The sequence below is a fragment of the Trichomycterus rosablanca genome, chromosome 12 (assembly GCF_030014385.1).
Source record: "Trichomycterus rosablanca isolate fTriRos1 chromosome 12, fTriRos1.hap1, whole genome shotgun sequence".
In the NCBI taxonomy this organism is placed as follows: domain Eukaryota; kingdom Metazoa; phylum Chordata; class Actinopteri; order Siluriformes; family Trichomycteridae; genus Trichomycterus; species Trichomycterus rosablanca.
Window position 1 is genome coordinate 2,647,501 of NC_085999.1, and position 14,657 is coordinate 2,662,157.

Consider the following 14,657-nt stretch of genomic DNA (forward strand, 5'->3'; position numbering starts at 1 on the left):
CAGTAATGTGGCTTCATAATGAGAGAGTGCAGGTAATAGACCGGCCTGTCTGCAGCTCAAACTTGTCTCCTATTAAAACTGATTATATCACTTTTATCCCAGGATGGAAGTTGTTGTATAATAAGAGAGACTCAGTGAATTGGAATAAGCAATGACTAAATAATAAAATTTTAAAGCAATATTAAATGATCATATTTACAAGTGTATTATTTGCATATTATTTTAATATGATTTATATGTGTTTAACAGTCAGTAAGTTCTATTTTGTATGTTTAGGACCTGACCAACTCAGTCATCTCCAACTCAAAGGATTCAGTGTCAATGCCCTTGTCTCCTTCTACATTTCCTAAACACCCAGCAGAAGAGCTGGTGAACTGTCCAGTCGAGGATCTGCCTCAGGGTGTCGACCCAACCAGAAAAGAGGTATTTGCCTTAAAAGTAATACGAATAAAATGACTGATTAAATGCTAATAAGGGACTGGATAACCAATTATTACAATCTCTATCTACTAATGCATGTTCTTCTATGTTAAATATGTTTTATGTCTCTCTTAATGTTTAGGACTATCTCTCAGATGAGGACTTCAGTCTAGTCCTGGGGGTTTCACGGCCTGATTTCTACTTCATGCCCCTGTGGAAACAGAAGAACCTAAAGAAAGAGAAGGGTCTGTTTTAAACGTGCAGATTAACAGGAATCCCACATTAACATGAATGTCTGAGTAACGGCGCAGATCACTGCCACGTCGTGAGATTTTAAATCTGTTTACATACAAATGTTATTTAAAATCTACAGATATATAAATAATGCTCTATTTAAGAATGATTCCTAGTTTTATGGGTAATTTGACGAAATAAATTATACACACAACTGTGTAACATGACAGTGCTTTCACATGTGCAGTAACTGAATGGACGTGGTTAAAAGGCAGCTTGTTTACAGTTTTGTCTATTTTACATTTATGAACTTGTATCAAAAGTGCCTAATAAATTTCCAGACTTATTCCATGTTCTTACTTTTGATTGTGAAAAATATCCCACAATGCTTGAGCTATAAAAATGATGCTTACACCTAAAGCCAAGTGAAAAACAGTGTCACACTTTAGTTAAGTACTTTTTTCTCTTACCACGAATCAAAATACTTTGAGACCCGAACCACCAACCAGTACGCTACCGGGGTCTAGGATCTCACCTAAAATCTGAAGATTAAGTAGCCACCATATGCTGGGTTATTTTCTCAACCCAGCACTTGGGTTACCATGTCCTGTTGTCAATGTCAATTGCTTTAAGAATATACATTTACATTTGTAACGGCGTGTGTTGCCAGATTGGGCGGATTTTATTCAAAACTATCAGGCAAATTGTCAGGTTTCAAGTTATCAAGACATTGCAAATAAAAATATTGAAAACATACAGTACTCATAATTTAAAATGACTGATCTGTAGGATAGTAGGCTATGTTTAACTGGTGTAATATTGTTGAAATGCTGAACATTGCTGAACAGCATTGTGTAAAAAAAAGAACCTTACAGTTAAGTTGTTGTAACAACCCAGCACAACGGTTGGGTTAATATAACCCATTATTAACCCAGCACTGGGTTGCCAAATAACCCCGAAAAATAACTAGTCTTAGAGTGCTGAGGCTTTAATTTCGTGATGAGTAAGAATTTGTCCCTTTACATATATTTTTAAAATAATAAGGCTAAAGTTTTGCCAAAAAAATGTAACATGACCAAATGCAATTACTGGTACATTTTGTTCCTTATTAGCAGGTAACTGAGCTTTAAATTAGGCAGTTTGGTTCATGCCAGGTATACTTGTTTAGGTAGTATATATACTCATTATGACCAGATGACTGGGTTAAAGTAGCACTGAAACAGCAAGGATTGTTTGCAGGCAGCCGTGGCAAGATGGAGCCATATTGTTTATAATCATGTTTTCTCCATGATGAATGTTTGATCACATGTGCATTATTTACTCCGAGATGGTACCAGCATGAACTGTAGGATGATCCACCTTGCAACGTACAGTTGTCCTGGTACCAGATACCACAGCATGGTAGACGGGTGGTTCTAATGTTTTGGCTTATCATCATAAAGGCAAAAAGAAGAAATCCTAAAAAATGTAGCCACACATTGAAACGCATTTTCTCTAACATATCTTTATTAAATGTACATTTATTAATGTCGTTATTTTCACTACACTTTTCATTTTGTCTGGGATCGATTCTGTGAGGGCACCGTTCCAGCCCAGGCCAACACACCCATCACCCATTTATTCATCTTCACACACATAGGGATAATAAGAGTATCTAATTCACCTACTGCATGCTGTTGGAGGAGAGTACTTACAGGAAACCTGCGTAGATATTAGAGAACATATAAAACTCACAGCCAGTAAATAGAATTTTATTTCTAAAGTAGTCCTAAACCCAAAGTGCTGATCATAAAACAACTAAAGACAACAAAATATCGTAAACATCACAGTACTACGTTGCTGTGTTGCACCCATTCTACCAGCTGCACCACTGTTACCACTCACTCACTTTCTTAACTGCTTATCCAATCAGGGTCACGGGAGGGGGGGGGGGGGGGGGGGGGGGGGTCTATCCCAGCTTTTCAATGGGCACAAGGCACACAGTAACACCCTGGACGGGGCACCAGTCCATCGCAGGGTAGACACACACACACATACACACACACATTCACCTATAGGGCAATTCAGTGTCACCAATTAACCTTACTACATGTTTTTGGACTGTGGGAGGAAACCAGAGCTCCCGGAGGAAACCCACGCAGACACGGGGAGAACATGCAAACTCCACACAGAAAGGACCCGGATTTTCTTATTCTCTCTACTGAAGTACATGTTCAGTTCACTAAACAGATTAATTTATCGGATCTACTCATCAGAGGTTTGATTTCATTCACCTATTATAAATATGGCCATACTAGTTACTAAGTATATTAAATGTTACATAAAAAAATCCCCTTTTCACTTAAATCAAATAAAATACACAAATAGAAGCCTGCTCACTAGTGGTCTAGGACTTTTACCACCCAATGTATACATATAAAACTTTATAAGTGTAAAAGTTCATTACAGCCTTACCACCATTTACATAATTATTTAACAACCTAAAATATATTAATTGCATATATTAATTCTTCCCCTTTTCCAGTTGTAAAATAGTATAATATTAAATAAAAATCAGCACAGCATGGAGGTGCTTAACGTGAGTAGTGTTTAATGATTCTCTTGGCTTCTCTGACTCCAGACAGATAGGCACCATGGGTGGTGGTGTAGAAGTTCACATGAGTGGCTTCACCAGCAAACAGGACCTGCAGAGGCTTCACACACACACACACACACACATTTATATCCGACTTACAGTAGTTTGACAGTATACAGTCTGAGCAATTAAGGGGTAAAGGGCCTTGCTCTAGGGCCCAACAGCAGCAACCTGGCAGTGATGGGGCTTAAACCAATAACTTTGATTACTAGTCCAGTACCTTAATCACTAGATGCACACACATGCACACATAGAATTAATGACCAAGGCAGGAAAACACTGATATCTATGGTGAGGTGAAGGTTTGAACTTGTGTAACACCCAGATGATCCTAAACGCACTTTTAAAGGTGTTTAGACTTTAATGGACACAATCTCTTACACCTACAGTACATCACTCATGCATTTGCAATATTGTTTGTTTGTTAGGATTTTGACGTCATGTTTTACACTTTGGTTACATTCATGACAGGAACGGTAGTTACTCATTACACAAGATTCATCAGTTCACAAGTTTAATATCGAACACAGTCACGGACAACCCAGCATCTCCAGTTCACCTCACTTGCACATCTTTGGACTGTGGGAGGAAACCGGGGCACCCAGAGGAAACCCACACGGACACGGGGAGAACATGCAAACTCCACACAGAAAGGACCCACGAACGCTCCACCTGGTATTTGAACCCAGGACCTTCATGCTGTGAGGCGACAGTGCTACCCACCGAGCCACCCGATCCCAGTAACGTGATGCTACCACTGTATTTTACCTGGCTGATGTGCCTTGTTTAATTATTACCACACACACACTGGTTCGAATTCAAGATATATTTCACTCTCATCTGGTCACATGACTTCCTCCCACTTTGTTGATGAGTATTTTCGTATGTATATTTCGTTATGATAACATTCCTAACAGGCTGTAAAGGTTCCTTTGGCTTTTTCTTTACTCATAAAGAATAGATTATGGGTCTGAATACTTGTTCTGATGCAGAGTAATGGGGTTAACGAGTGCTGTAGTATTTATTAATACGTTACAAATCCTAATTTACTTACCTCTTTGTCTGAGGCCTCATTTTGTGGAGGAAGAGGCGATGCCAGATCATTTTGATTTTTCACTCCGTTCACCCCCTCGGGAACAAAGGAATAAGAGCCAAGGACCTCCGGGTCGTGACCCCACCTGGTGATTAGGACTTGGGACACCTCAGGAACAGACAAGTTAGTGAAGGACCTGAGCAATCTTTAAAAACAACCAAAAAATGCTCAGATATTGGCAGCTTTACAATAATGTTAAATGAAGCCATGATACGTGTAGTAAGCTACCTCACACAGGTATCTTTAACCTCACTGTCCTGCAGGGTCTCCATATGAAGAGCCTCCCTGCCTGTGATCCATCCACACAACACTGTAGGGTGACGCGCCACAGTGTCAAATCCACTGATTTTCTTAAACCAGGTCTTTTTCCATTCATCTCCTTTTAATTGAGCAGTATAGACGGCTTTATCCTCAGGTCCTTCATCCCACGCAAGCTGGATTCCTGCACAATCTTCTGGCCAAAACCTCTGGCTGAAACACAGGAAGATCTTGTCCACTGTACCAAAGCCGAGTCTCTCAATAGCATCTAGCTTAGGTTTTGGTAAGGCTGGTTTAAACATGGTTTTAGCTCTTTTCAAGACCCCCAGAGATACGGTCACGATCACATGATCGGCTTCAAAGATCTGACCGTTCTCACAGATCACTCGTACAGGATAGTCCTCTTCTTCATCTTCGTCTTCGTCCTCTTCTTCATCCTCCAGGTCCCACTGAATGCTCTTTACTGGTACATTGGTCAGGATGTTTTCTCTAGGAATATCCTCCAGAAGGATGTCTAAAATTGCCTGGTACCCTCCAGGACCCAGAGAGTTATAAAACTCTCCATCTAGTGAAATATATTCGCTCTCCTGTGATGCAGAAACTTGAAAGAGGGACGTAACCGCCTCGTCCGCACACTCGCCTTTCTTGCACCACTCGAAAATTCTCGAGCCATGTGGTGTAGATGCCAGAGAACTTTCAGCAAAGGCAACGTCGAGGTAATCGCCCAGGGAAAGCGATCTGTACTTCTGCGCCAACTTCGACTCATGGGCCTTGTCCAGAAGTTTCTCGAACAGCGTGGTGACCTTGTCGGCAAAATCTTCAGGCAGGTATTTTCCACCCTCCCTAAAAAAGTAGTCACGAGAATTCTCAACGCTGACATTTAAAGATTTTTCAGCAAGCAGTTTTTGCTCTTTTGCAAGTTTATAAAGAGGGTTTTCCTTCTGTCCGTGGATCCAGTTGGCCCCCAGCTCGATAATATTCTGAGTAAACGGTTTAGTGGTGCAGACTCGGCCTCCTATTCGGCCTTTCGCCTCGAGTATCTTGACATCCCGGAAACCAGCCTGGATCAGATTGGATGCCGCGGTCAAACCTGCAAATCCAGCACCCACCACTACGATCTTGGCGTCTTTGGACATGGCGCAGGACGCACTCGTGTTTCCTGTGGAGAAATAATCAGACTTTGATGTAAAAATACTATAAAATGCTCCTCACGTCAAGTTTTGATTGATGGTGCAGATATTATGATCTCTGCAATGAGTAACTGAGTGGGTGTTTATATGCTGCGTTATAAAGAGCTACTGGTGACCTTTGGAACATAGATAATATGATGCTCTTGGCCCGACTGTCATAAACCCATATGAATGAGCTAGCTTAATAAGGCAAAAGTAATGAGTAGTAAAGTGGTTTATCATTATACAGGGTATTTTACAGTGGGTAAGGGGGTAAATATTTAACCCACCAGTATTGTACACAATAATGCGGATTTATCAGCTATTGTGTTACGATGGTACATTTACTGCCCATTTAATTTTACATTTACATTTTTGGTATTTAGCAGATGCTTACAGTAGTGGGACAACATACTGTCTAAGCAATTGAGGGTTAAGGGCCTTGCTCGTGGGCCCAACAGTGAAAATAATCTCAATAGTTGTTAATCCCAGCTTTTATTTTACGCTCACACTAGTCATGCTGGGTGACAACCAAATCACAGACATTATAAAGGACTTTATTTCGACTTTAATAACTACTGCAATGAGACTGACCCACAACCAAAATGGAATCTCGTCAGTGGTCCTGCAGCGGTCACTTACTATTGATGGAGCTGTAGAAAGGGAGCAGGCGAATTGTACATAGCAACGCATGGGTTACAGTCAGTCCCAAACAAAGGGTATGCAAATGGTGAGTGAATCGGACAAAAAAAAGGCAAATAACATTGTGCTCTTAGGAACTAGAACCCAGTGTGATGTATGGTAATAAACAATAACAGATGAGCAAGCTTAATAAGAAAACATAAGTAGGTTGTTTTCGTGTGCAAAGGTAATATACAGTGAGCATCTGGCATGAAAATAAGTGCTTACCATTTGTTGTAAATGAGAACCACTGCTAGTACTTTAAGCACCTCAAAGTTGTACTACAAAGTGGTTACTATGAAAACGCTAATGTATTTTAAGCAGTGTTACTAGGTGGTCGCAAGCTTGTTGTTTAATTGTTTCTTAAGCGTTTCTAAAGTTGTTTAGATGTTTGATAGGATGTTGCTATGGCATAATAGGTGATTGCACAGGTAACTACCTGTTTAGGGGTTACTATTGCTTTAATGTTTTATGTGGTTGGTCGGGGGTTAATGGAGGGACTGCAGTTACGCTGTATTTTAACATAATTTGGATTAAAAGATTTAATCACACGCCAGCTTTTTGGCTGCTTGAAGCTTTTGGGCTACAAAGTAAAAGGGGGCGACATGAACAGCGCTGCCTTAAGGGACCTGTTGACAATACAAGCTATAGCCAGTTACATCAACAGATCATAAGAACTGTAGAACATAACATAAGACCGGCTTTACAGATACATCTCAGGGTTTCTTTGTGTTTGGTGTATTATTTATTCCAATTCATTTTTTAATGAATTAAATTCGAATAGAAAAGGAGAAAGAGGAAGAATTAAAATCAGACAACAGTATTTTTCAATCACTTACAAGAATAAGAACTCATTTACAGTTTAAGTCCACATTTACAGTTCAAGCCGTGCTGCTGACTGGATGTTTTTGGTTGCCAGACTGGTTTAAACCCTGTTACGATACTAAGGAATGAGACAATACCAGTGCTGCTGCAGCACCTGATATTCTTGTATCAGAACCACACATTTCCATTGTACATTATTTATTTGTCTCAGTGCTGTGTTGTTCTACAAACATATTGTATTTTGTCACTGGTGGACCATTTCCAAACTTAAAATAATGGTTCAATTATTATAAGTTGCTTAAGCCTCAGTATGTGGGAGGTGCACCTTCAAAAACAGCCAGCGTGGGTATAGGTATAAGATATGTGTACAAAATTGGCAAATGAGCCGTCTATCCCAGAATAAAAAAAAAAGCCAGTGTACAAACCCAACACTAACACCACAGTCAGTCAAATATCATTAACATGAACATAAAGAAAGCAAACAAGATATACTGAGGGTTTACAATCACTAATCTAACATAAAAACCTAAAGACAGAAGCACTTACCCTCCTGAAGCAGCAGTACAGGTAAATACACACACAAACACACACTGTACTGTGATTATACACAAATTATACACCTTTAAAGACTTTACTTCAAGTTTACTTGGCAATAAATGCGTAAACAATAATATTAGTACTTACACTGGTGTATAAAAGCCTAACAGCTCACCACAACACAAAAATAAAGGCTGCCTGTCAGTTCAGTCTCTTTGTTATTGGAAGTGTTCCAGCTTTAACACATCCCAGACCAGCAACGTGACAGCACCACACAGAGACAGGGAGGGGAGGATTTCCAGCACAATAGGAAACAGGCAAGACAGGGCAGGGCAGGGCAGGGCAGGGCAGGGCAGGGCAAGTTTATTTCCATAGCACTTTTTATACACAGTGTCAATTCATCATGCTTTACATAAAGATAAATTAAAACAAACCACATAAAAGAGTAAACTGATTAATAAAATTAGCTTACACAACAAAAGCAACTTTTGTATCTTGCTCTAATACCTGCAAATATCTGATTATATCATGCTCAAATACATTCTTTCTATAAACAGACACAGGGGTGGACAAAATAACAGAAACAGCAAGGAAGACGGAGGCCCCTGCTGGGTCTGGTTCCTCTCAAGGTTTCTTCCTTTAACATTAAGGGAGTTTCTCCTTGCCACTGTCACCATTGGCTTGCTCAACAGGGGTTTTCGGTCTGTCGGTCCTGGATTCTATAAAGTTGCTTTGAGACAATGTCTTCACTTGACTTGTAAAATATATAGCTCCACAGCAAGCATTATCTATACGTGAGCTTTACCGAGTAACACTGACATGTGACATGTACGATCTTAAAACAAATGATAGAGTTGTAAAATACTAGGCCCCTGAACTGCAAATGTACTAATTACAAAGCCTACAGCTTAAGTATAAAGTCCAAATGTTTAATTTATACAGCGCCGTTCTCATCTCCAAGGTGGCATTACAGAGTCAAAACCCTTCAGAGGATGGAAGAATGAAAGTATTGCGAAAAGAGTACGTTTTAAACCGAGCTTTATAGGTGGAAAGCGAATGGCATTCACATTGATATTGGGGTAATACCGTATGTTCTCTAGTTTGGAGGCCATGACACTGAAAGATCTGCCCCCAACCATGACCAATCTCAATTTTGGGACATCAGAGGACCTGAGTTTTCTGGCAGAGCAATAATGATGCAGGAGTTTGATTAAATAGGCTGGTCCTAAACCATGTACAGATTTGGATATTAACAGGAGGAGTTTTAACTGAATATGAAGTTGTAACTGATACAGAATAGGAGTAATATTAGCTAACAAACTATGAGTGATAAAGCTGTAGGAGTGAATCGTTTTGTTTGGGACACCATTAAGCAAGTTACAGTAGTCCAAGCAGATGATATGAAAGCATGAACCAGGGGTTAAGTATCTTTCGTGGACAGTATGGGATGAAGACGAGCAATATTATGTAGATAAAAAAGCCTTGATAGGCCAACAAAATATACAAGAGCCTGAATTCCGTCCACCTACCAAAACTAGGTGTAAATTAGCCACCGTCATGTTGTTGGAAGCTTAGCTGAATCGAGTTACTTTATACCGAGAGTAATGCTTGCTGGACTGTGGGCAATGTCCCCCATGTTCCAGCATCATCTAATTCATGACAAACCTTTTTGGTGGCTCCCGGATGACATCTGACGACCCAGACAAATTTTCTCTATAATAATAAGTTCCGTGTGTAGTTCGGGGTGTTGGTGGTGTTTAGTAATGTGATTGAGGTGGGAAAGCGACTGTTCCTGAGCCAACTGGTCCTGGCACGTACGCCCCTGTATCTCCTCCCACATTATTTTGACCTACGCAAATGCTTTGGAGGTATTACCTGTTTATGGAGAGTTATCTTTACAATCTATTACACTGCACTAAGGTCAGCAGAAAAGGACACTACAGCACCACGATCATAAACCAGCGTGGGTGAGCGCACTGATTAAGGCAAAAATTGGACGTTTGTTAGATGCCAGGGTTTGTACAGGAGGTGTTTAACCTAAAGTTATTGTGCACATATAGAAGCACTTTGAAGTTCTACAATTACTGACTGTAGTCCACCTGTTTCTCTACATACTCTGTTAGTCCCCTTTCATCCTGTTCTTCAATGGTCAGGACCCCCACAGAGCAGGTATTATTTAGGTGGTGGATCATTCTCAGCACTGTAGTGACACTGACATTGTGGTGGTGTGTTAGTGTGTGTTGTGCTGGTATGAGTGGATCAGACACAGCAGTGCTGATGGAGTTTTTAAACACCTCACTGTCACTGCTGGACTGAGAATAGTCCACCAACCAAAAATATCTGTGACCTGTGACCACTGATGAAGGTCTAGAAGATGACCGACTCAAACAGCAGCAATAGATGAGCGATTGTCTCTGACTTTACATCTACAAGGTGGACCGACTAGGTAGGAGTGTCTAATAGAGTGGACAGTGAGTGGACTCCAGCAGCGCTGCTGTGTCTGATCCACTCATACCAGCACAACACACACTAACACACCACCACCATGTCAGTGTCACTGCAGGAGGAGGTGGTTTTAATGTTATGGCTGATCAGTATATAAATGTAAAGTACAGTAAAATTCCGCACATAACAACTTGTTTGAAAACTTAAGTCAGAGTGCAGGATCAGCTATCGTACAGCGCCCCAGGAGCTGAGAGGGTTAAGTGCCTTGCTCAGGGGCCCAACAGTGGCTGCAAGGTAGAGCTGGGATTCAAACACAAGTCTTTTCAACCGACAGCCCTGAGCTCTACCCACCAGTTTACCACTGTCTACATTAAACGTGGGTGAGCTAAGTTACAGGTTAAGGTTTTCTGACTCGCCCTGAGCATACATACCAGATTGTTGTTAGTCGACAATAGTTGTTATGTGACTTTTGCAGAGTTGAATTGTATATCTGGTTAAAGGGAGGTGTGAGTGACCTCAGTGAAACAAAAAATGCTTAATCATGGTGACACAGCACATGACATTCCACCTTAATCCACTTAAATCCACCAATGCTAACAACCATCTTTCAGATGTACTGTTTGTACATCGCCAACATTTTCAGTCAGAGACAAAAATTACATATTATAAACCTCAAAGAAAAGAATGTAGTGTTCTTTATTAATTTGGTATATGCAGCCATTGTTCAACTATAAAATGGCCATACCAAATAATTAAACAAACTAAGTTCATGTGTTTTTAACAAAAATGTAACAAAAAACAATAGTTCTCATAAAGATAGTTATCACAATATATAATCTTTATTTAATTACATAATCACATGATCCCAAATGACATTACTTTCATTACATTTATTTGTTGTTGAATCTGTTTAAGAATACAAGTCAGTCATTATACTATAAAATAACACATCTAAGAGCTCATACAATTGTTCTAAGACAAAACAAATTGCTTAGTGTGAGTAGTGTTTAACGATTCTCTGAGCTTCTCTGACTCCAGACAGATAGGCACCATGAGTGGTGGTGTAGAAGTTCACATGAGTGGCTTCACCAGCAAACAGGACCTGCAGAGGCTTGACACACACACATATACACACATAAACAGCTTAATACAGAACAAATACACCGATTAAGCATAACATTATGACCTAATATTGTGTTGGTCCCCTTTTTGCTGCCCCATACGCAACAAACTGTGATGCACTGTGTATTCTGACACCTTTCAATCACCTTTTCTATCTAGCAGTTTGAGCTACAGGAGCTCGTCTGTTGGATCGGACCACACGGGCCAGCCTTCACTCCCTACGTGCATCAGTGAGCCTTGGCCGCCCATGACCCTGTCGCCGGTTTACCACTGTTCCTTCCTTGGACCACTTTTGATAGATACTGACCACTGCAGACCGGGAACACCCCACAAGAGCTGCAGTTTTGGAGATGCTCTGACCCAGTCGTCTAGCCATCACAATTTGGTACTCGTCAGACTCGCTTAGATCCTCACGCTCGCCCATTTTTCCTGCTTCTAACATCAACTTTGAGGATAAAATGTTCACTCGCTGTGTAATATATCCCCCCACTAACAGATGCTTTGATGAAGAGATAATCAGTGTTATTCACTCCACCTGTCAGTGATCATAATGTTATGGAAAACATAATGTGGAAAACATCATGTTTCAGCAGCTTCTAATTCATGACATATCTGTTTTGATGGTTCCTGGATTACATCTGACCACACAGACACATTTTCTCTGGATCTTACGATTAAGTCAGTTAGTGGATGTTTGTTAGATGACAGGGGCTTAAGGTGTTATTTAGTAAGATAGAAAGTGATTTAAATCGTCATCGAATATGACCAGCTTTCTCTTTGCAATGTTTTTAGTCAGTACATTAAAGTTCTCTCATTTTATTTCATGAAATAGCCTGAATAGATTAATTATAATTTACAATCCAGGTAACTGCTCTGTGACTCTGTTGATAGTACTTGTATGACTGCACCTTAAATGCATGCAACATTTTTATGTATGTGGTTTATGCAGATTATGTGGTTTACATCAAATCAAATAAGTATCAAAAGCAAAAGCACTCTCTATATTGGTGTTAGATATAAACAGGTATACCTTGCTCTCTGTGACTTGCTCTCTGAGAATAGGAATGGGTGCTGCTAGTGCCTCGTGCTCTTTTACTGCATTCACCATGTGGGGAACAAAAGTATAAGAGCCAAGGACATCAGGATCCCGACCCCACCGGGTGATCTGCACTTTGGACACATCAGGAACAGACCAGCCAGTGAAGGACCTGAGCAGTCTTAAAAAATATACAGTACATAAGGTAATTATCAGATGTGTAATTATTTGCAAGCCATGATACGTGTATAGTAAGCTACCTCACACAGGTATCTGCAACCTCACTGTCCTGCAGGGTCTCCATATGAAGAGCTTCTCTGCCTGTGATCCATCCACACAACACTGTAGGGTGACGAGTCACAGTGTCAAATCCACAGATCTTCTTAAACCAGGTCTCTTTCCATTCATCTCCTTCTAAGTGAGCAGAATAGACGGCTTTATCCTCAGGCCCTTCATCCCACACAAGCTGGATTCCCTCACAATTTTCTGGCCAAAACCTCTGGCTGAAACACAGGAAGATCTTGTCCACTGTACCAAAGCCGAGTCTCTCAATAGCATCTAGCTTAGGTTTTGGTAAGGCTGGTTCAAACATGGTTTTTACTTGTTGTTTTAAGACTCCCAGAGATACGGTCACAATGACATGATCAGCTTCAAAGATCTGACCGTTCTCACAGATCACTCGTACAGGATGGTTCTGTTCTCTGTCCCATTCGATGCTCTTCACTGCTGTATTAGTCAGGATCATTTCTGTAGGTATATTTTTCAAAAGAATATCCAAAATCGCTTGGTAACCCCCAACACCCAAAGAGTTGAAGAAGCCTCCCTCGAGAGCAGTGTAATAACCAATCTGTGATGCAGATACATCATATAAAGAACTAGCCTCATCTGTGCACTCACTTCTTTTGCACCACTCAAAAATCTTTGGTCCATCTTCTGAAGAGGCCAAAGCAGACTCAGCAAAAGAGATGTCAAGATAACTCCCAAAACTTAAGGGTTTGTGTTTGTCTTCCAGCTCTGCTTTGAATGCTTTGGAGGTAAGTTGACCAAAAAGTGAGCATACATCATCAACGTTTTTTGCAGAAAGCTGCTTCCCTTCTTCTTGAAAAAAGTAATAATTTGGAGTAACAAAGCAAGGCAAGCACATAATTTCATTTGCTGCACTCTCCTCAACCAGCAGGTCATGCTGTTTGGCTATCTGGAAGATAGGATTCCCTTCCTGGCCATGGATCCAGTTAGCACCAAGTTCTATAATGTTCTTGCTGAATGGTCTGGTGGTGTGAATTCTACCTCCAATTCTTCCTTTAGCCTCCAGGATCCTGACATGCTGAAAACCAGCCTTGATCAAAGATTCTGCAGCAGCCAAACCTGCAAATCCAGCACCCACCACCACAATCTTGGCATCTCTGCATATAATACTCATAATTGCTTGCCTGGAAGGCTATACAATGAAAAGATCATTACTTTTATTGTACAGCGTATTGCACAGATTGTACAGAAGTTAATTCAAAATAAAATACGGTACTTACATTGAATTGTCTCAGTAGATCAAAAGTGTCAGCACGTCTCTGAGTTTAAAATGAGCTACTATTGACCTTTATAACCATTGACTTTGCACTGTATATGTAATAACTTGGTCTACACATTTCTCCTGCAGAGCAGAGTTTTGGATGCTGGCCAAGAGCTATTTTTTCTTTCGTTTGAGAAAGAATTTGATATTGATATTGAATTTGATATCTAATACTGTCAAAATATGATAAAACAGTATTTACATTTATGCTGCAAACATGTAATATTAAAGAACATGCAACAGATCATCTACACACCCCTGTTAAAATACCAGGTTTTTGTGCTGTAAAAAATCTTTAATGTGACCTATAATCTGAACAATTTCATTGAAAAACAAACAAACTGAAAACCTTTAAGGGGGAAATAATAATAAAAAAACACCCTTAAACTGATTTCATGTAGGCATTCAGTCTATCACAATGGCACATCTTGACTTGTCTTGTCAGATTGTGAGGGAATCTGATTGTGTGGTCACCCCACAGATTTTTAATTAGAGTCGAGTCTGGACCCTGGCTTGACCATTCCAAAACTTTTATCTTCTTCTGGTGGGCAGTTGGCACCTAGTGGTTACTGGTCTAGTGATCAGAAGGTTGCTGGTTCAAGCCTCACCACTGCCAGGTTGCCACTGTTGGGCCC

General features: G+C 40.4%; 3 protein-coding genes across 4 annotated transcripts in view; 1 reads left to right on the top strand and 2 right to left on the bottom strand.

Annotated features, from left to right (window-relative positions):
* Positions 1-988, top strand: part of vil1 (villin 1) — a 25,687-nt gene extending 24,699 nt beyond the window's left edge. The window contains exons 18-19 of one of the 2 annotated variants that reach the window (XM_063005437.1): positions 293-423; positions 563-988. In XM_063005437.1, the coding sequence (XP_062861507.1) occupies positions 293-423; positions 563-676 (245 nt within the window). In that variant the 3' untranslated portion in view covers positions 677-988. Of the gene's footprint in view, positions 1-276; positions 424-562 lie in introns of both variants that reach the window. The other variant, XM_063005436.1, reaches the window with a different exon arrangement.
* Positions 989-3,227: 2,239 nt separating this feature from the next.
* LOC134324702 (spermine oxidase-like) lies at positions 3,228-5,776 on the bottom strand. The gene is made up of 3 exons (XM_063006630.1): positions 4,611-5,776; positions 4,344-4,527; positions 3,228-3,347 (listed from the first exon to the last, which is right to left on the bottom strand). Exons 1-3 carry the CDS (start codon positions 5,774-5,776, stop codon positions 3,228-3,230), a joined length of 1,470 nt encoding a protein of 489 aa, XP_062862700.1.
* A 5,390-nt stretch (positions 5,777-11,166) lies between these two features.
* LOC134324603 (spermine oxidase-like) lies at positions 11,167-13,875 on the bottom strand. Its single transcript, XM_063006502.1, has 3 exons — positions 12,716-13,875; positions 12,450-12,636; positions 11,167-11,408 (listed from the first exon to the last, which is right to left on the bottom strand). The coding sequence occupies exons 1-3, from the start codon at positions 13,873-13,875 to the stop codon at positions 11,289-11,291; spliced, it is 1,467 nt and encodes a 488-aa protein (XP_062862572.1). The 3' UTR covers positions 11,167-11,288.
* Between the last annotated feature and the right edge of the window lie 782 nt (positions 13,876-14,657).

What these genes read in the sequence shown, in the direction of transcription:
- LOC134324603 (XM_063006502.1), bottom strand. Translation starts at nt 13,875, where the DNA reads ATGAGTATTATATGCAGAGATGCCAAGATTGTGGTGGTGGGTGCTGGA. An exon ending in GTTGCAGATACCTGTGTGAG is followed by an intron (nt 12,637 to 12,715) that starts GTAGCTTACTAT and finishes ATATTTTTTAAG; the next exon opens with ACTGCTCAGGTCCTTCACTG. An exon ending in AGCAAGTCACAGAGAGCAAG is followed by an intron (nt 11,409 to 12,449) that starts GTATACCTGTTT and finishes GTGTGTGTCAAG; the next exon opens with CCTCTGCAGGTCCTGTTTGC.
- LOC134324702 (XM_063006630.1), bottom strand. Translation starts at nt 5,776, where the DNA reads ATGTCCAAAGACGCCAAGATCGTAGTGGTGGGTGCTGGATTTGCAGGT. An exon ending in GTTAAAGATACCTGTGTGAG is followed by an intron (nt 4,528 to 4,610) that starts GTAGCTTACTAC and finishes TTGTTTTTAAAG; the next exon opens with ATTGCTCAGGTCCTTCACTA. An exon ending in ATGAGGCCTCAGACAAAGAG is followed by an intron (nt 3,348 to 4,343) that starts GTAAGTAAATTA and finishes GTGTGTGTGAAG; the next exon opens with CCTCTGCAGGTCCTGTTTGC.